At 22.4% G+C, this 21393-nt stretch overlaps 1 protein-coding gene across 1 annotated transcript in view; it reads left to right on the forward strand.

Moving 5' to 3' along the window:
- The window catches only part of LOC145829157 (zinc finger MYM-type protein 6-like), a 30037-nt gene extending 20149 nt beyond the window's left edge, over positions 1-9888 (forward strand). Inside the window, exon 2 of the mRNA XM_082936885.1 lies at positions 9823-9888. Within this exon, the coding sequence (XP_082793011.1) occupies positions 9823-9888 (66 nt within the window). The remainder of the gene's footprint in view (positions 1-9822) is intronic.
- The last annotated feature ends 11505 nt before the right edge of the window (positions 9889-21393 follow it).

Raw genomic sequence — 21393 nt, forward strand, 5'->3', positions numbered from 1 at the left:
CAATAGTAAAAATTTAACCGAATAGAAACACTTATTAATCATTTTTTTTGTTTACAATTATATTATATATTTTTTTAATATTGAGATAGCTTCTCACTTAACAAGGTGAAAAACATTGTTGCAACGATTAATAATTAAAAGTCAAGATACTCGCGAAACAAATATTGTGTATTTTTTAAAGCATGCAACTTAAACTTTACGATAATAAAAACTTTTGAGGTTTAAAAAATCTAAAGTGAAAGCTTATAAAAAAGGTAACCAAAGTCATACAAAACAAATTTTTAGTTTTAAAACATTGCTAATATTTAAATACGATTATTTTATTTGAAATGCACATAGTATAAAAGAAAGTTAAAATATTTACAACTATGAATTCGCTATCAGCATCTTAAATCTTCGAAATTTTTTAAAAAATAATTTTAATATTTTGATGACGTCATACGTCAAGAAAGTAAACGCCTTATTTATATAATTCAATATGAACGATTCAATGTAATATTATATAACTAAGCACTATAAATAATAATTTAAAACTTCTTTCCAGAAGGTTAAGCAATAATTTACCATTTAATGATTTAAAAAAATAATTTTAATAGTTTGATGACGTCATACGTCAAAAAAGTAAGTGCTTGACTTAGATTATTTAATAATTACAATGCAATGTAAAGTTTTATATTACAGGTCTAAAAAGACTAATTTAAAACTTCTTTTTAGAAGTTTAAGCAATAATATTAAACAAATTGTATTTCATTTCAATGTTACGGAATATCTTAATAACTTTAAGGAGACCAGGAAAATACAGTAATGCTAAAATATATTTATGTTTTGAAATATGTCATCTACTTACGTTATTTTAAAATTACAAAAATCAATGCATATCAATTTTAAACAATAAAGTAACAAAAATTGTTTACAACACTACCAACGTCACCTACTTCTTAATAACGTTGATATTATTTAATCATCAACCTATTTACTAAAATACTATTAATTATAAAACTTTTAACACATCGACTACTTGATGCACCTCATGATATTTAACTAATTAATTAATACTTCTGAAATTTAGTAAAAAAAATTAGCATTCTATATAAATATAAATATTTAGATAATATAAAACACACGGGTAAAATGAAGTGTAGAATGAAAAATTTTTAAACAAACTTAAATTGTAATTAACAATCAAAGTTTTTTTTGTTTTATAAGGAAGTATAGCTTAAAAAATATTTAAAGCAAAAGTTACAAAAAAATATATTTTACAATATTTGCAATACACGGTTTTGAGTATAAAGTTATTTTATCAAAGAAAAAGAAACTTTAAAAACTTATACACATATTAAAATAAAAACTAAATATAAGATATATGTATTTTAATAAGTATTATTTTCAAAAACTTTCATTATATTTTTGATGGGAACAAGTTTAAATTGCACAAAGATAAAATTGCACGAGAACAAACTTGCACGGAGCTGAATTTGCAAGAATTAAATTTTGTACGGGAGTAAAAAAATACAGAAATACAATGAAACAAAAAAAAAATACAGAAAAAAACTAAAGTATAATTTAATATACCACATATGTTTTGGTGTTAAAACGTTATTCCGACTAACGGCGTTTCACTGCTCTCAAAAAAATTTAAGAACAAATCTACGGAGTCTATAAAATGTTAAAACACATGTATAATTATGTATAGTGTTTATGTGGAATAAAAACATAAAATTATAAAACTGTTTTCCAAAATACCTATTTAGTAAAGCAAACACTTACCTCAAAAAGCTTTAAGAATAGGAAAGTTTTTAAAAATAAAAATTAAATTGAGTTGTGGAGAAATGTTATGTCATAATAAATTAAAAAAAATTGATCAATAATTTATGCAGCTTAAAAACATGAATTATTAAATTTTGCAAGTGTTTGTAATTGTAAATGAATGTTGTTAAATAAATAAATGCATAAGTAGACAGAGTTATTTAAAGAAGAATCGTCGGTTAGTCGGAATAAAGTTTTAACACAAAAACATCTGTGGTATATTTTCCGATAAGCTTAGCTTATCAGGATCTCCAGGATTTAACGCCTTTTAACGTTACATCTTATAATTTAATATATATATATAAACTACTGACCGAGGGTATCGGTTAGGGATAACAGTGATAGTAAAAAGAAAAAAAAAGTAACTGATAAAAATAAAAATAAAAATAAACAACAATAAAAAAATTATAAAAAAAAGCAGCTGACCGAGCATAAGGGTTATAAGTAATAATAATAAAAAATAATAATAAATGGAAACAACTTACCAACTGAGAGTAAGGGTCAGGGGTAATAGTGATATTAAAACATGAAAATTTAAATTATAAAAAAAACAATATTTAAAAACAATAAAAAAAAAATTAACTCGTTTAAAAATTTCTCTATGCAATTTTATGCCCTCGTGCATAAGTGTCTTTGTGCAACTTTGTGCCTTGGTGCAATTTTTTTCTTCTCGTGCGATTTTGTACGCTCGTGCAGATTTGACTGCTACCCATTTTTGATATTGCAAATACACAAAAAATCAATAACTGACATATAATATTTTGCTTTATTACAGGATTATCCTAAACATTCTTAAATTATCGTGTTTAAATACGAATTAGATTAAATTATAATAAAATTATTTTATCAGTTATTAAACTAAGATTGTATTAACTGATATAACTTAAAAATACTTAGATTTAATTTAACATTCTTAAGGTTTTTTGTTATTTTAAAACATTGAAAAACAACTGTATTTAAAGATTTTTAATAAAACGTATAAAAACTAGCCAAAAAAATTATTAGTGATGTCAATTGTTGTAATTCTAAATGTTGGTTTTACAAATATATATTTAAACTTATTAACAGTTAGATTTAACATAGATCATTATAATTTATAGTCAGAAGGCCTCTTAATGTAGGGCTTAAAAATGACAGTTATCAAATAAAGTAAATAATTATTTTTTTCTAAAATGAAGCAATTTTTTAAAATGTATTATTCTTTGTAATTTACACTTAGCTTATAATTCTTGTAGTTTTACTTGTTGGTATCCCTGTTAATCAAAACTCAAAAAAATTGTAAATAAAAACCTAAACTAAAGTATAAAAAGATTAAATTTTTTCAGTTCAAAAAAAAAGGTCATGGGTTTAAAAATTTTGTAAGTAGTTGTTTAATAAATAAAATTCTAATTATACAGTTAATTAATTGTTTTAGTTACTTTGTGTAAATTATGTCATAGTTAAACAAACAGTGCTTATGAAAAAAAAGCTCAAGAATTAGTTAAATATATAAAGTTTTTATCAGTAGTTTACTAAAATCAAAATTAGTATTTCTAAATTTTCAAATAAAAAAGATTTACAGTCGAAATATGCTATCATCAGACATAATAGATTAAAAGTGGCACAAAATTTCTTAAAAATCTGATTATGGAAAAATAATTTTACTTCGTTAATTAATTTATTATATTATTAATTTAGCCGCAAACGGTTTGTTAAGACTTTATGAATAAACAAAACTTAAAAAATTAATACAAGTTGTTTCTGCTGAACCTAATAATTAAGCTTCGAACAAAGTTACTATATTAAACTTTCGAATTAAACAATCTAAATTTTGTAGAAAGAAGTAACAAACTGGTGTGTACTTTTTATAAACTTTAAGTTGAGTTAAAAAAAGTACAAGTTTAAAGTTTGTTAACATAATTGTTAAACATTCGCTTATCAGAGTATAGCAACAAAATTTTAAACAGCATTTTAGAATATTTTTATCGACATCAGAATAATAGTTGTTCAATTAATAAATTTTTGTATCTTAAAACACCAAATACCATCATCTATAATATAAAATATAACAAAATATAAAACATTAGCATTTAAAAAAATGGTTTAAGTGACTTATTAAAAAATATTTACTAGTTATAAAACAAGAGTACTAAATTTTTATGCAGTTTTAGAGCTTTATTAATTATATTAGAGTATGAAAAGCAATACAAAAATAATTAGAATTTTTAAAATGTAAAGACGACAGCAATAGATTTTTAAAAGCTGAACAGATTTCATATTTGTTTTAGTGACGTCATTTATCATGGTTTCAGATATTTTCTGTAAAAAAGTGTATAAAAATAAACTAATAGAACAACAATTAGCCAAGATTATGCAATATTAGTTTAAAAACTTCTTAATTTAGAGTTAATTGATTATTTTAATTTAACGATCAAAGATATATCTCGTAGCAGGGGTGTGTTTTGACCTCCCTAAGTCAAAGATTTTTTTTGCATAAATTAAATTATGAATTTTAAAAACACTATTTGGAAAAAAAAGTGTTTATTTGCTTATATGACGACTAATAAACGATAGTTTAAGATGTTAAATAAAATACTTTTTGTGTATATTAAAATGTTTAATTAGCGATAAGTTCCTACATAAGTTATGTAAGCCATTAGTAAGCTTAAATATAAAAGAAAAAAGTATAATTTAGTAACTAGCTTAGCTGTATAAGTTATGAAAGACCATAACGAATACATTTAAAAGCAAAATAAAACTTTTTTAGTTGGTTACGTCACTTATTATAACCCTAAACGTTTCCTTCAAAATTATTTATATGAATTAAATACTTCAACAGCAATCAAATTAACATAGAAAGGTTTAATTTAAAAATATCAAAAATATTTTAGTAGTTAAAAAGTTTAGACATCCGTCCTTACATGCTTAGTTATATTTTTGTAATAAATTTTAAGTTTAATATCAATGACTTGCAACAGTATGGAAATAAAACATAACTAAGAATATAACTCAAAATAAAAAAGTATAACTTAGTAATATTGCTAAACTAATTCAACTAATATTTAAAAAGTCATACGAGTTTTATTTTAATCGTAATGTACAATTTTTTACAATGTTATGTTATAAATTAAACATCTTTCATCAGAATGCTGTAGAGATTTTTTATACTGTTAATCAAAATTTTTTTTTTTAATATGTATATAGGTATATATGTTTTAAATTTGAAAACTATAAATAGTATTCTTAAATAATATATGATTTATTAGACCTAAAAATTAAAAATTTATCAACATTATAAATTTTATTCATCAGAAATTTTTGGAATTCTATAATAAATTAAATGTTTAATATCTCAATATTAGTGATAATAGTAGTGGTAGACTACATTTTAAGTTTATTAAAGAATAAAAATATTTTATCTTTAAATTTAACTTAACTAGTTGTCCGCATGATTTAAGATAACTCGAGTTAAAATCTTCAAACTAATCAAACATGTTTCTATTCTGGAATTCTAATATTCATGTTTAAGATCAACTATAACTCATTGAAATATTTACTAGATATTTCTTAAACCTTGATTGTACTTAAAAATACCACCTTTTTTGTTGATGTTAGTAATAAAGCTTGTTAAGATAAGCATATTTTTTAAAGGTTACTTAATACTACTTTGTACATAAAAAACTAGTTATAACATTTTTAGTTTAGTTATAAATAATAGCCTTTAAATAGTTATAAATTCAAAATACTGTAGAAGACTTTTAAGATGTAACTTAAAAAACATTTATACATTTCTATAAACAAAATATTATTATACTTTTATCAAATGATAAAGATAAACAAAAATAGCTTATCAACTAGTTTATGATAAATTTATCCGTTATATCTTATGACGTCAATTGTCATACACATAAACGTTTACTTAATGATACTCTAATTATTAAAGAAACACCGATGTAAATTAAGCTTTGGTTAAAAAAGTGTAGTTTGAAACCTTTCTTAACAAGGTTAAATAATATAATCAATTAATTAATCCAAACCATATCGATCCATCGAATTGAAATATTTTTTCCATAACAAATAATATTTACACTGTAAAGCGTAAAACTAGGGATATTTTAAATTTTTTTAAAACTAATTATTTATTATTGAAGCTTACTGAAGTCTGTTTATATTTGCTAGCATTTAGTTTGTATATACTAAAATATTTCTATTTTACTACATTAATATTTAAAACTTACTACGTACAATCACTCAAAATCCAAACAATTTGAGGCGACTACTCTAAAAAACATATCAATATAGTTAATCCTGTTTATAAAGTTAATTTATTTATCTTTTTTTTACAGACCTGGAATTTCAACTTACTTGTCTGAATTGGTTTAAAATTGATTTTATAGTTTTATACAACTCATTAATTTACAAAGTTTATTGTAGTAGTACTTAAAACTATAAGTAGTTTTGAAGAATTTTTACTTTTTGCTAAAAATAAATAATTTTTAATTTTTAATTTACATTTAAACTAACGCTTATCAACAATAACTTACATACTTAATATTTGTATATTACTTAATAAAAATAAATATCCTTGTTAAACAAAAGGAAAACATTTCATAACCATTTTTTTATAGTGTGAAAATTTTACAGTTCAATATAAATGACATGTTATAGGTAAAAACTCTACAACTATAATAAAGAACTAAATGCGGTTACTCCGTACTTAAATGCCTTTTATAACTTAAAATTGAATTATTAAAAAATTTCAAACGTGCAGCTAGCTTGTCAAGTACAAAAACATACTGATAAAGTTATACTTAATTTGAATTATTTTTATTTAAGTATGCAGTTCGTTGTCACTTAATTTTTAGCGACGTCAATAGTCAAAAAAAATAAGTTATCAACTTAAAGTATTTTATTTAAAGTAGTCTAGTTTCCAAAAATAAGACACTTCCAAGATAACTACCTGAAACAGTTAAGAAATGTTACTTGCCATGTTTATAAAATTCTGTATATTCTGTGAATTTGTACATTTATTAAATGTGTTGTTATATATGGGCTTACTTATAGAAAGAATTACAATTTTTGTAATATATTGTAAATAGGTTACAAAAATATTATCAATAACTAAAAATTTTAACTTGTAAAAATAAATATAAATTAAGGATGTTAAAAAAATAAAACTTTGAAAGTTGTTGATTAGTTTTACTTTATTATTTTTTTACCTTCAGTGAAAAAATTAACATTTTATGTTTAACCTGATATAATAATTGTCATTATTAAATTAATGTTTAACTACTTTTCTGTGAGAATTATACTTTTTGTAACTTAAGGTTTTTATTTGATACATATTTTTTAACTTAGTGTTCATTATATACATTATCACTACGTTAGGAAACTATGTTGTTAATAACAATGATTTGTTCTGTTATATTTAGCTATACAACTAAAATTAGTGAACGGATTACAATTTTTGTTATTTATTTATTTTTAGTATTAAATAATATTGTTTTTTTAAGAACAATCAATTTGATCTCTTCACTTTATATTTTACTTTGGATTCAACAGTTTCTTAATTGAGCTTTTACAAATTATACTTAATAAATTTACTTTAATGTATAATTTAACTAGCTTTAATCTTGAAAACTCCTTTTTTTTAGTTTGTATTGTTTAGTTTTGATTTGGATTTTAATTTTAAATAAAAGTATAAAGCAGAGAAAATCTGACAAACAATAAGTAAAAACTTAAAACCAACCACTACTTTAACTATTTTAAGTGCTGACAAAATATTAAATAACAAAATAAGTTTATCGTTGACTTACAATTTACAAATATAGTTAAGTTTATGTTATCAAAATGATAAAAAAATTGTTTAGAATTTTAATAAAATCTGTTTTGAAACTTTCATTTAATTAATGACTTGAAGTTTCGCTAACAATTAAATCATTTTCAGGTCAAAAGCCATGAGTTATTTCTAATATTTATAACAGCACGTAAAAACATACAAATGATTACAACCGGTTATGTATACTATTATGTATACTATTATGAAATGGTTATAAAAAGGAAACTGTCTAGAAAAGTTTTTGGCTGTTTTTAATTAAGTTATTGATTATTTTCTTAAAAGGATAAGGTATTGGCAGACAATCTTGTTAAAAGTACAATAAAAGAAATGAAAATGCTTATATGTTAGACTTATATGGTAAGTTCTACCATCTGAACAAAAATTTACAAGGTAAAAACTTGAACCTTGTGAAAGTCATAAGTAAGATAACCAGTTTTAGAAACCAACTTGAACTGTATGGAAAAAAATTCAAAAATAATCAGTTTGCAAGTTTGGAAAACTGAAAACTTTAAATAAGTTAAAGTGATGTAGAAGTGCTTTCATCTCATCTGAAACAGTTTAAAGGTGACATTGATAAACGGTTTAATTTCATTTTTTGATTAAATGTCACGAAATTGATTATGGATCCTTCGAAGCAGTAAGTCAAAAACTGAAGTCTTTTTGAAGTAAACGTTTACTTATAGGAAACCTTCTCAGACTTACAAACTGACCTTGAACTTAAAGTAAATTTTTCGAAAGAACGATAAAAAAGCTTTTTGACTCAACAAAAACTAAGGCAAAATTTTACCATCATTTGGGAGGAAGTTAGATTGTTGTATATAGCTTTTCCTTGTACGTTGTTGAGAAACCTTACAGTTCAGTTATCAACATCTTTAGCAAAAGATCTTATCTAGATATTTGTAATTAGTGATTTTTTGGGATATTTCTTATTTAACCTGATTTTTATTGTATTTAAGTATGCTTTTTTAAATAAAAATCTATTACTTTATTTATTCTACAACAGGTTTGCTTAATGCCTAATGAATATAAATGATGGTAGACTTCCTCTTTAGTTCGCACTTTTTACCAAAAAAAAGTACTTTCTTAAATTTGACTTAAATAAAGTGTATTACTAACTAATTATTATAAAAACAACAATATTTATAGTATTTTATTGCTTATACAGATTTATTGTTTTAAATGAATGATTATTTTATGGTTTAGTTTCTTTTATGTTTATTCATAACATTATTGCATTATATATATTAAAATCTTCCACTTGTATAAAAAATTATCATGTTTTCTTGAGTTCCGACTTTTTGGTTTTGTTCAAAGTGTGAACTCAAGCGGAAGTCTACTGTATTAATTAAGTGGTTTATGATTTTGAAGTTAGTACTAGTTTTGCTTTGACCTGGTTAACTTTGTAGTTTATATTTGTCGTTTTACATCACACAAAAAAATTCAATAAAATAGTGATTTAAACATTTATTTGAAAGTAATTTATTTGACAGATTTTTGTTATTACTTGTTGAATCTGCATAAATAAAAAAAAAATTGATAACCATTAAAGTTTTTATTTCAAAAAAGATTAATTTGGCTTTAAAAGAGTATAGATATGAGGTCTCTATTTGAAATGACTTCACTATTTAACTTAAAAGATTTTAAAGTTAATTTTACTTTCTAAGCTGAGTTGTTATTCTAAAAAAATGTATATTTTAAGGAGATTGAAACAATTATTACAACTATTTTTTGTTTTATCTTAGTTCATAATATTTTGAAAGTTAAAATGTGTTGTTTATTTTAACAATTTAATCCTAGCTTTAAATTTTTCACTATTTTCCTCTGTTAAATTATTAGAGGCTGATAGCTAGATTAAAAATTCATTTCTGAACTGAATTAAATAAGCCATCAAAAAGACCGCTACAGTTACAAAACAAATTTTTAACCTAATAAAAAGTTTTTTAATTGATTATTTTTTATTCACAGAATTAACCGTAAAACCTTTAGTTCGTTTTTTAGTTAGTTTTCTTTAGTTAGAAAATAAAATTGTTAGAGTTAAGGTTTAATTTTTTAAAGGTCATTTCAAATAAAACACTATTTAATGGTATTCTACTATAAAACATATTGTTAAAAAAGATTAAAATTGAATTTAAACTTTACAACTAACTTGCTTATAATATTTCTAAGTGTTAAAAATAATAATTTTACTGTATTAACAGAAGCTATTAATGAAACCAGTTTTCATGCGAGACAATCGACCAGCCGGTCAATCTTCCTCAAACTAGATCAGCAATGATGTTTTAATATTTATTCCATAAAGTTTCAGATAAACTATTTATTCTTTTGTAGTTTTTTTAATCTCTGGTATAGAAATTTTTAAATATGCTTGTTTATAAAATAGTTTAAGTATACTGTGCGGCTTAAAAAAGTTAATGACTTCTAAATTTCCGAAATTCGTTATATGAGAGATTATTATAATGTCAGGTTTCAGTTAAGATTTTAGATGGGTAACTTACGGTCCAGATACAGTCAAATTTCGGCCCACTAAATAACTTGAAAACTATTTGTGTACTACAATTAAAATTTAGTTTTTTGATTATTAATATTTTGAAAAACTCTTTCATTTTGGTTTTTAGTTTACAGTGGTACTTTCTAGATCACAATAGTACTAATCATTTTATTACTATTTTTCTCGAGTTTTTTAATTTTCTTGTATGTTAATTTTTAAATTACGCAGCCCGCAAGTACATTTTTTAGTAATTCAAAACTAGAAAGGATTTTTTAGTAAATATGACTTGCTGACTACAAAAGTTGTCTACCACTAACCTATGGATTCATTAGTTTCAAAACAATACATATTTAAAGAGAATTGATTACAGAATACATAGGCTTTTTATTTAATTAAGTATCTAAATACACTTTACTGGGCTTAAAAAAACAACTGTAAATTATTTTCTCAAGCAATGAAACTACTTTTACCACAGCCCAAAAGTGCATGCATAAAAAGTACCAGACTAAATTACATTCGAACACAACTTTTTCGGCTAAAAAGTGCGTAGTCTAGAATAAAATAACTTTATTTTATTAAATACTGGGGGGCGATTTTTTTTCAAATTTCTCAAAAGGGGGCGATTTTGTAAATTAGTTTGGGAAACCCTGGTTTAGACTAAGTAATTTGATATCTTAAATAATATTTTAAGTTTTTTCTTTGACTTTATAAAACTAATTCCGAAATTTAACAAAGTACAAATAAATATTATCATCATTATGTTCTTAATTTTGATAAATAAGTTTTAATAAATATTTTTTCTTTAACCCCAGTAGACTTAATATTTTTATGTTGCACATATTTTTTTAATAGAAATAAAAATCAATTATTTAAAACTAGACTTTAAAACTAGTAAAATAGTTTTCTGAAAGATATAAATAGTATAAAGTTCAAATACAACAAGTAAAGCTACAAAAAAATTTTAATTAGTATAAATTGTATTAGTATATTAATAGGCAACGGCAAAAAGTTTTTTAATACTCTGATTAGAAAGCAAAATTGTTAACTTTATATGATCAATGATTTTATTGATATTTTTAAGCCATCTTTACTGAAAGTTTAAAACTATTAATTTAAAAATTTACATATTTATTAAAACTTAAAAAAATGTAATTAAGCATTTGTATTACTCGCATTAAGTTATCAACAAATGACGTAACTATATTTTTTTAGCTAATGTTTTTATTTAAGACTTTTCAGCTTGTTTTCTTATAAAACACGTAATCCAAATATTTTTATTTTGTTGTAAGACAACATTCGACTACTTTTATATTAGAAAATTTGATAAAAATCAACTGTAAATCTTAAATATATTACTTAGGTTTTGTCTTTAAAACTATAAATGTTTAAAACAGCAGCCTAAGTTTCAACTGTTAAATTTTGTACCTCAGCCAAATTTATTTATCAGTTAATTTAAAAAGACAACTCTGATAGTTTAAAAATTTATTCTTTGTATCAATAATAATGTTGTTAAATAAGAGTTGTCTTCGATTCTAAGCTAAAAATGTTTATAACTAATTTAAGAAAAAGAGAAGAAAAAAAGTTATTAAATCAAACAAGTTTCTTTTCAAAAGCACATTTATAAAATTTTCTTTTTCTTTTGTATAACTTGAAATTTTAGTACTACAACCTTAAATGTTTTTGTTTTAACAAATTTTTTTTACAAACAACTTCAAGTCAGCTAAGTATAATTTAACTCTAATTAAACCATTTTAATCAAACTTTTATGCTTTAGGACAGAACAATTTTTAGCTATATTTCAAAATTAGTATTTATAACGAAAGTTACACTATAATTATAAGTTTTTAGTAAATTTATTCTGATGATAAATGAAACGATATTAATTAGTAAACGTTTTAAAAATTTATTTGACATAATGTAAAATTATTTAGTTAAAACCAGTACCAAAACTAAACTAATTAAAAATATTTCAGGTATTTTACCACTTATTATTTTCTTTAATTTTCATTTAAATTAGATCGCATTGTCTTTTTATGCAAGTTTTACTAATACTTTATCAAATGATTTATATTAAATATGTCTATTAAAGTTTTGTATAAATTTTAACAAAGAAGACAAATTTACAGTTTTAATTTATAAAACTAAAATTCTATTCTGAAATACTAAGATTTTAATAATAATAGTTAATTTGTATAAACACCTTTTAAAATATATGTTTGGTAGGATGATAAGTAAACTCAAAAAAAAAAACCAACTAAAAAAACTTACTTTGGTTTAAACGAATATGAGTGGGTCGTTTTAATAAACTTATATAACTTACTTTCTAAATTTTTCAAATATTGTGGATTTTTAATTTATATTTGATCTAAGTCATAGTCATTAAACATTGTCTTAATTAACACACAAACTGCTTAAACATAAATTAAATTAGTACTTGTCAGTAAACAAGTTGGTATTAACCTTAAATATTAACAATTTTAAAGAATGAAGTTATGTTTTAAGTATTTTTTCTTATAAAAGGTTAAAGATTTATAAGTTATTTCTTTATTAATTATCTTAATTATCATTTGTTTAGTCGTTACAAAAACTAATTAATTTTACCTTTTTTTCTAAACAGTTTTTTAAACATTCTAAATATAATTTATATAGGTAAACACCTTATAACTTGGGATGTATATAAATAACATTATAAATGAACTTTATTTTTAGTTACTTTAATGAAAATTTTTGCAATCTTGTTTTTTAGTTTTCATAAATTTAGCAACATTTGAGTTACGTCAACTTTTTTTATTGAAAGTTCATTAAAATTTGTTGAAGCATAAAACCTTAAAACAAACTATTTTTAAAGTATATTTAAGATCACGCTAAACTTAGGGTTTCTTTTATTTCTGCATTTTTGGTAAGGTTGCTACGAATTACATTAAATTTATACTGTTAAACTCATTTGTAGTTATTGTTGGTAATTGTTTTTATCAGAAGCTTTTAACTTATTGTTTACTATTGAGAATAGTTTATTGAGCAATACAACAACGCTAAAAATGTTTGGTCATAGGACCAAAGACAATGAATTTTGGAAACTACAAAAACTTAAATAAAATGTTTAGATATTTAATAAAATTGTAAAAGGAGTTTTTTGGTTCATAAGACTGAATACTAGACAAAAATTAAATAACATATGAATTAAGATAATGTTGTACTATAAATAGGAGCTAAGTTATTATTTATTTAGAACATATCAGAATATTATGAATTCTATTATGAATGTGTAGAAAATTATTTAAAAACAAGAAAAAACCAGCCGCACCATACGTTATTGTTAAAATAAATATATTTCTCTTATGAATTTTACAATACTATAAGTGTCATCAAAGTTTTGCACTATATTTAAAGTCAATTGCCGGCTTCTCTGAATTTATCTGTAGGTTTGTAGTCTGAAATTGTGTTTTCAATTCTGAGGTCTCTGCTGTGTTGAGTTGTTTGGAGTAAATCAATTAAGCCCCGTAATTAGTATGGTTCCCTCTTTAACACAAGTTAGAGGGCACGATAAGCCGCTTCAGCATAAATATTAGTCACTCCCTTACAGTACATCATGCTGGTCCAAAACTTAAATAAAAAATTAAGGTTGACCTCTGTAACCTATACATTTAAAAAATGTGTAACCTATACATTAAATAAACTTGTAACATATACATTTAATAAATATTTTAATTTTACATTGAACAAAGTCAGTTACAAATACAGTAAAAAAAGTTTCGGCCTATACGTTTAATAAATATGTTACCTAAACACTTAATAGATCTGTTACCTATTCATTAATAAACATTATACCTTTACAATAAATAAATCTGTTACTAATACATTAAATGAATTTGTTGCCTATACGTTTAGTATATCTGTTATCTATACATTTAACAAACTGTTTACCTATACATTAATAAAACTTATTGCCTATACATTAAATAAATCTGTAACCTATACATTTGATAAATATGTTACCTTTATATTTAACAAACCTGTTAACTAAGAACTCAATAAATTTGTAATCTATACATTTCATAAATCTGTAGTTCTTACACTTAATAGGTACCTTTCTAATTTACACGAGCGTACAAAATTGCGAGAGTGGACAAAACTGCACGAAGGGCACAAATTTGCAAGAAGATAAAGTTGCAAGGAGGTTCACCTTTGCACTAGCAGACAACTTTGCTCGGAGACATTTTTGCACAGTTTATTTTTTATTTATTTCATTTTCTGTATTAATTTGAATTTATTATTTTTCTTACTATCACTATTACCCCTAACCCTTACATTTGGTAAATAAGTTGTTAATATTTTTTTTTGTTTGTTTGTTTTTTTTTTTTTTTACTGTTACCCCTGACCCTTAACCTCGGTCAATAACTTTTTCATATTATTCCTAATATTTAAAAGTTTTTTATAATAAATGTTATTAGTTATTTTCTTATTTTTACTTTAATTATTGCTGTTATCCCTTACCATTACTTACGGACAGTAACTTTTTTTTTGTTTAAGTTTTAATTTTTGCTTTTATACTTTCCGTGTCTTTTTACTCTCGTTCAAAAATGTAACTCATGCGAAATTGACCCTTAGTGCAAAATTGTCTTCGTGCAATTTTTTTCTCTATAGAATTTTGTACCCTCCTGCAAATTTGGCTTCGTGCAATTTTTTCTTGTGCATTTTAGTAACCTTGTGAAAAAATCTCTTCGTGGAAATTAGACATGTTTTGTAATTTGTTTTAGATCTGTATCCTATACACTTAATAAACCTGTTACCAATACATTTAATTACTTTATTGATCGGAAATGATTACTTGATAGATTATGAATTTTAAAACTTGAAGTATCCTTAAACTTCAACATGTTTTAATACTAAACATAGATTTTTGTACAGCCGGTTATAAAAATAATATTAAAACTATCAATTAATAAAACAACTTATATAAACAAAATCTTATTAGAGATATATATTTTTTTTATTAGATTTTAAATTTTTAAATCTAACTATTTGTTTTTCTACAAAGTTTTCTTTAAACCATTTTACAATAGGATGTAATTCCAATTAAGGCTTTCACACCATCTGGTACCATATAAGCAGAAAAAAATGATAATCCTATTACCAGTTTAGCATTATTTTTAAAGTAGAGGTCCGAAAGCTAAAACGAAGTTAATTAAGACATTTTGACAAAAAATTAAAACATTAAATTAAAAAATCTGGATTGCATACCGCACCTTTGTAACTTCCTTGTGCAAGGTAAAATAAACAACCTAGTATAGTACATGAGGGGAATTGATACAAAAATAAATATTCAACAAATAATAATCAATAATATTAATGAATATATTTTACATGAAGAATAAATCCTTGTTAAATTAAGGGTAAATCTAAATAACTGTCTTAAAAATTTCGACAGTTTAGAAAAATAACGTATATGTTTTTTAATTAATTTAATAATAATAGTTTTTTTTTTTTTTCTAATTACCATTTAGATAGTTTTTATTAAGTTATAAAATTGTTCTCAAAACTAAAAAACTTATTCACTTAATATTATTTAGTGAAACATTTTTCTGTATAAAAAACTAGTTGTAGTATAATAAGTAATACACCGAACAATAAGTAGTATTTTATATAACTTACTGTTCAGCTTTTACAAATATTTTTTAATTTCAATTTAAAACTATTATCTTAAACTTGTACTAACTTGTTACTCTTTAGCTGCGGTTTACGTTGCAGTCAACTGAGAAGATAAAATTCCGCTGAATTCAATTTAAAAAAAATTCTAAATGGTAGAGATATATTCATTCTTTTTGCAAAGAGTTTTAAAATTTGATGATTTACTGTTATTGTTTATCAATAAGTTGCTTAAATTTTTAAATCACATTTGTTTATATCCTAATAGTTTATACGAGTGTTTGTGATTATTAATAAGTGACGTTACAACGAGCTTAAATTTAATTTAATTTTTTTTTTGTTTAGTATTTAAGTAATGCTTATAAATATAATAATTATATTCTTGAATACATAACAATAACATTAATACTTGTTTAAGTTGAAATAAAATCAAGTCATTTATCTTTAAAGACTATAAATTAAACAAACTAAATGTTACATTGACGTTTGTAGGTTCATTTATAAGTTGTTATTTTTCTTATCTATAATAGTAGACAAATAAAACTCGAAAAACTGTAATTCGAAATTTATATATATCTTTTCTCTATATATCTATATCATAAAATATAATAAACTATGATTATGATATTTACATAAATAAATGTTGATATAAAAAGTATAAACAAATATAAAAATGTGTTTTAAAACTGCGATGAACATAAAATGAGCTACAAAAAAAAGTTAAATTTGAAAATATCATACATTTCACGTATCAAATATTATATTTCTGCTATTATTATAATATTTTTTTAATACTCTCAAATATAGTTACTTTTCAACAAATTGTTCTTTAATAGCACGTTAAAACCCAAAGGTAATTTATGTAGTGAAAGAAAGATGCTTAATACAGCAGGTATAGACTTTATAAAAGTACTAATTTATAAAGCATTTTGATAAAAAAACTGATTAAAAGTTTAATGAGCATTTGTTTATTTGAAGCTTTGATGAAAACTTTTAATCTGCTTTAAAACTAACGAATAACCGATTTAAAATTTATGACGTCACTACAACTTCTATTTTTGAGCGCGAGTTTACATAAAAGAAATTTTAACAATTTTAAAGCAATACTAATGTTAAAGAATCAACCGTTTTAAATAACGAAAGATTAAAAAGAGTTTTTTTACTTGTTGCTTTAATTATTTTTTTATACGAAAGTAAATTTTGTAATTTATTTCTAAAATAAATTGTACTTTTTTATGAAAAAGACTAGTTTTTCTTTAAAAAATTAATTAGAAAATTAGTTGCCAAGGTGTTAAGTTAATAAGATCGTTTTCAAGTTTAGACTGAAAAGTTCAAATTACATTTCAAAAACTTATTTTACATTAAGCACAAGGTTAACTAGCTTTTAAGCCTTTTTTACAAAGGCTTTTAAAAATCTTAAAGTCAAGCTTATATATATGCACGTACTTAAATGAAGTGTAATTTAAAACTATACTGCTAACAAATTAAAGCGTTTGTGTTTAAAATTTATGACGTCACTAAGGTACCACTAGAAAAAATAATTACGGCAAAAACTGTTAAAATTTTTACAATAGTGTGGTTGCGCAAATTTTATTTGTCTATTAACATTTATGATGTAAAGATATTTAGAAGTTTTAGGAAAGGTTTAACAAATAAGTATTTTAAGTTATTTTAAAAAGTTATATTAATTAAATAACCAAAAGCATTAAAAACTTTGACTGAAAGCTGAACATTTAACTAAATATTTATTTTATGACAAAAGGTTTTAATGTTGTAGATATAAGTGAATGCAAGGTTTAAAAAAAATATTTTCATCCAAAGCTCGTTACAAATAACAAAGTATTAGATTAAAAAGTGTTACAAGAGAAAACAACTAATGTTCATATTGTTTATTAAAGTTTTTACACATTACGCTTTTCAACAGAATAGTAAAAAACAAATAGCAAAATTGTTTTTAAAGAATCAAATAAAAAACACAATATGACGTTCCATATGATTTTGAATAATTTTACCTAGCTTATCGTGAAACAAACTCATGTTTTATTTTGTTAATATTTTTGTTATTTATTATTTTTTTTGTTTTTTTTTAAATGCTTTGGTTTGGAAGATAGGCTTAGTGATAACTATATTTTAATCTTTTCAAATTCGTACTTTTTTTGGCTACTTAAGTAGCAAGTTTCTTTGTTTTTCGTTTTTTTTAATTCTGCAGAGTATTTTCAATTTTAAGTTGTGTTAAATTATAATGTTTTTATATTTTGTTTTCAGTTTTGTTATAGATTGTATTTTTAACTGGTTTTAGATTAACAAGTTTACTAGTTGACCAATTATTACTCCATTGTGGATAAGAATATTCTGAAGTATAAATTAAAAATAAAATTGTTTTAATACAATAGACAATACTAAAAGATGTTCAATTGTTTATTATATAAATTTTATTGTTACCAAACAAAATTGTTATTACTAAATGCTCTCATCTTTTATTTATTTTTTGATTACTTTAATACTCGCTTATTAAAGAAAATGTAAAACCTTATCTCTTGTTAGCTTTGTACTCTCCTGATAAGAACTGCTCGATATGTATCTAGTTTTTTATTTGTCTTGTATATGTTAATATATTTGTTTTCAGTTTTGAAAGTAAACTAAAGAAGTTAGTTTTGTAGCCTTTTGAAAAGGTGTTAAGAACAACTACTTAATATATCTGTCATGTTTTTGATTACTCTTCTAATAAAGTTTTCTTCATTTAAAGCTAATGATGTCATTAAAATAGTCGTTTTTTTGCAAAGAATTGAATTTTTTTATCCGTACGCTTTTATAATTGATATATAAAAGTAGTGTTAAGTTTTTCAAAGTTTTTATTTTTTAAGTATGATAACTATTTAAAATTGATACAGTAACTTTAAGTAAAATGTTTAACAATTGTTTTTTAAAACGGTTAGAAAGCTTTTAACAATTTCTGTGTGATAAACTAAAGAAATTTAGCTTGTATATAAGTAATTAAAATTGAAAGCGTGCATTTGAAATAGTATTTATTTATAAGTTTTAAAGAAATTTTACCTACCAACTTAAGTTGTTTTTTTAAGAAATGTTAAAATTTGTCATTCATATTTCTGTTTCAGCTAAGTACTATGTTTAGTTATGTTGGTATTAAAGGACTTTGTATTCGTTTCTATCCATAGGGTATAATTTAAGTTTAGTTTTTAAAATAGTTATTATAGTTAAAAAACACTTTTTTCTTATTAAAAAGTTTTAAACTTCTTTTATACTATACTGAAAAACTTTATTTAATGTGTAATCATATAATATAATCATATCATTCTGCTACTGCGTCATTAAAAGTTAGAAATGTTTAAAGAAAAATTTAAACTAAATATTTCTATTGAAAACAACTTTTGTTAATAAAATTAATAAAAGTTTTAAAAACTTAATCCTTTATTTCTTAATAAGTTATAAACTTTAGGCTTCTTATAAGAAAAAATATTTTATATAGCATTTTTACAAAAGCGTTTTAAATTAAAGAAAAAGATTATACTGATATTTTTTTTTATTTGACTAGGTAGTATAGTTTATATATAAGCTTATGTAAATTTAAAGAATTTGCGATTAAAAAGTTATGATGTCACAAAGATATAATTATAAAAAATACTTTCAAATTAATTGTTTTAATTTAAACTGTAGTATTTAAGCGATGTGGGAAACGGATTTTAGACGCATGATTGTTTTATATATTTTCTAAAAACCATTTATGTTAATAAAAAAATGTTTCTTAAATCTATTGTTACTTTTTAGTTTTCGTTGTAACTAAAAAAGTGTTTTTTTTTTTCTAGTGTAAAATTCGTTTTAGTTATTTCAACATCAGTAGTACATTTACTTAATCTATAGTTTGTTTTATATGCTAAATTATTAACAAAAATTATATTTCTTTGTGTTTAAAGTTTCACAATTAATTTTAATTCTACTACTTAATATTTAATTTTTGATTTATATTTATTCAGATTTCAAATAAACGTGTTTGCGATGAAAAATATCTGAAGTCAATTAAAACTTAGATTTTCGATCGCAAATTTTAAAAACAACGTTTTTGAAATTATATTTACAGACTTAAATTATTAGTTTACATTGTTTTAAGTAACAGGAAAACTTAAGTGTGTTTAAAACATTACTTTTTTTCCTATTTAAACAACAAAAAATATGTGTATTGCTGAAATAAGTCGTACTTTTTAACAAAAATACAAGTTTTTTTTCATTACAGAAAATAAAATCAACTACTTAGTTATTAAGTTTATAAACAGTTTTAATTTTTGGACTAAACAGTTATTAAAAAATGTTACTGAAAAAAGTAGCAATTTTATCTTAAGTTGTAAATTAAAACAAAGTTGTAATCTGTTTAATGCTTTATAAGATACAATTAAGTTTAGTTTTATATTATATGTTATATACGGAAAAAACAATTTTAATTATACATTAAGAAAAACTGCTTAAGTTAGTGAACATGTTTTTTGTTTTTGATTCAATAAATATCGGTTAGCATTTTCAAAGGTATACATACTAAATTTCTTTAAAATTTGATTATTTTACATTTACTTTTATACAGTTATATTTCTTTTTAACCTTATTACAAAGGCTTTAAAAATTAAACGAGTACGTTTCGTAGAGATGACAACGTTAATTCAAAATGTGATATAATAATATACTAAAACAAGTTAAAGCGTTTGCGTTTAAAATTTACTACGTCACTAAGATATTACTAGATAAAAAAAATGCGGCAACAACTTTTAAAATTTTAACTATAGTATTGTTGCGCAAAATTTTAGAAAGCTTATTACATTTTTTGTGTGTTAAACTAAAGCAATTTACCTAATAAATAAATAATGAAATAAAAAGTTTCCATTTGAAACAAGACATGTAATTAGAAAATTTAAAGAAATTTTACAATGCAATTTAAGTTTTTTTAAGCAAACTTTGAAAAGTATTAATAATTTTATGCTGCAAAATAACAACCATGTTTAGTTATATAGTTATTAAATGACTCTGTATTTGATTTAAACAACAATGATAAAATTTTAATTTGTAATCTAGTAACTAAGTGTTAAAAAAGTTTGAAACTACTCTTATAATAATTTCTACAAACGTTCTTTTATTATTCATTATATTTACATCAGTCTGCTGTAAACATCATTAAATTTAAAGTGTTTAGAAAAAAAATTTTTCTATTAAAAACGATTCTTGTTAAAAACATAATAATAAATTTCTTGTAAAATTGGATTTTAACTTTTCCTTTAAACTAATTAATTTGTTTAGCGTTTTTACGAAAGAATTTAGAAAAAAAAAAAAAAAGATTATACTGATATTTTGTTTTAAAAACATCACTGACTATTATGGTTTATAAATAAATTTATTTTAATTTAAAGAATCGGTGATTTTAAATTTATGACGTTAATAAAATACTACGAGAAAAATACTTTATAATAAATTGTTTTAATTGCAACTGAAGTATTAATGCGACATAGGAAACGTATTTTAAACGTATGAGTATTTAATAAATTTATCAATAGTTTATTATGTAAATCAAGTAAATATTTTTCAAATTTATTGTTACATACTAATTTTTACTGTGACTAAAAAAGTGTTCTGTTTT

Source organism: Thalia democratica, chromosome 2, assembly GCF_965202585.1.
Source record: "Thalia democratica chromosome 2, ktThaDemo2.hap1.1, whole genome shotgun sequence".
NCBI lineage: Eukaryota > Metazoa > Chordata > Thaliacea > Salpida > Salpidae > Thalia > Thalia democratica.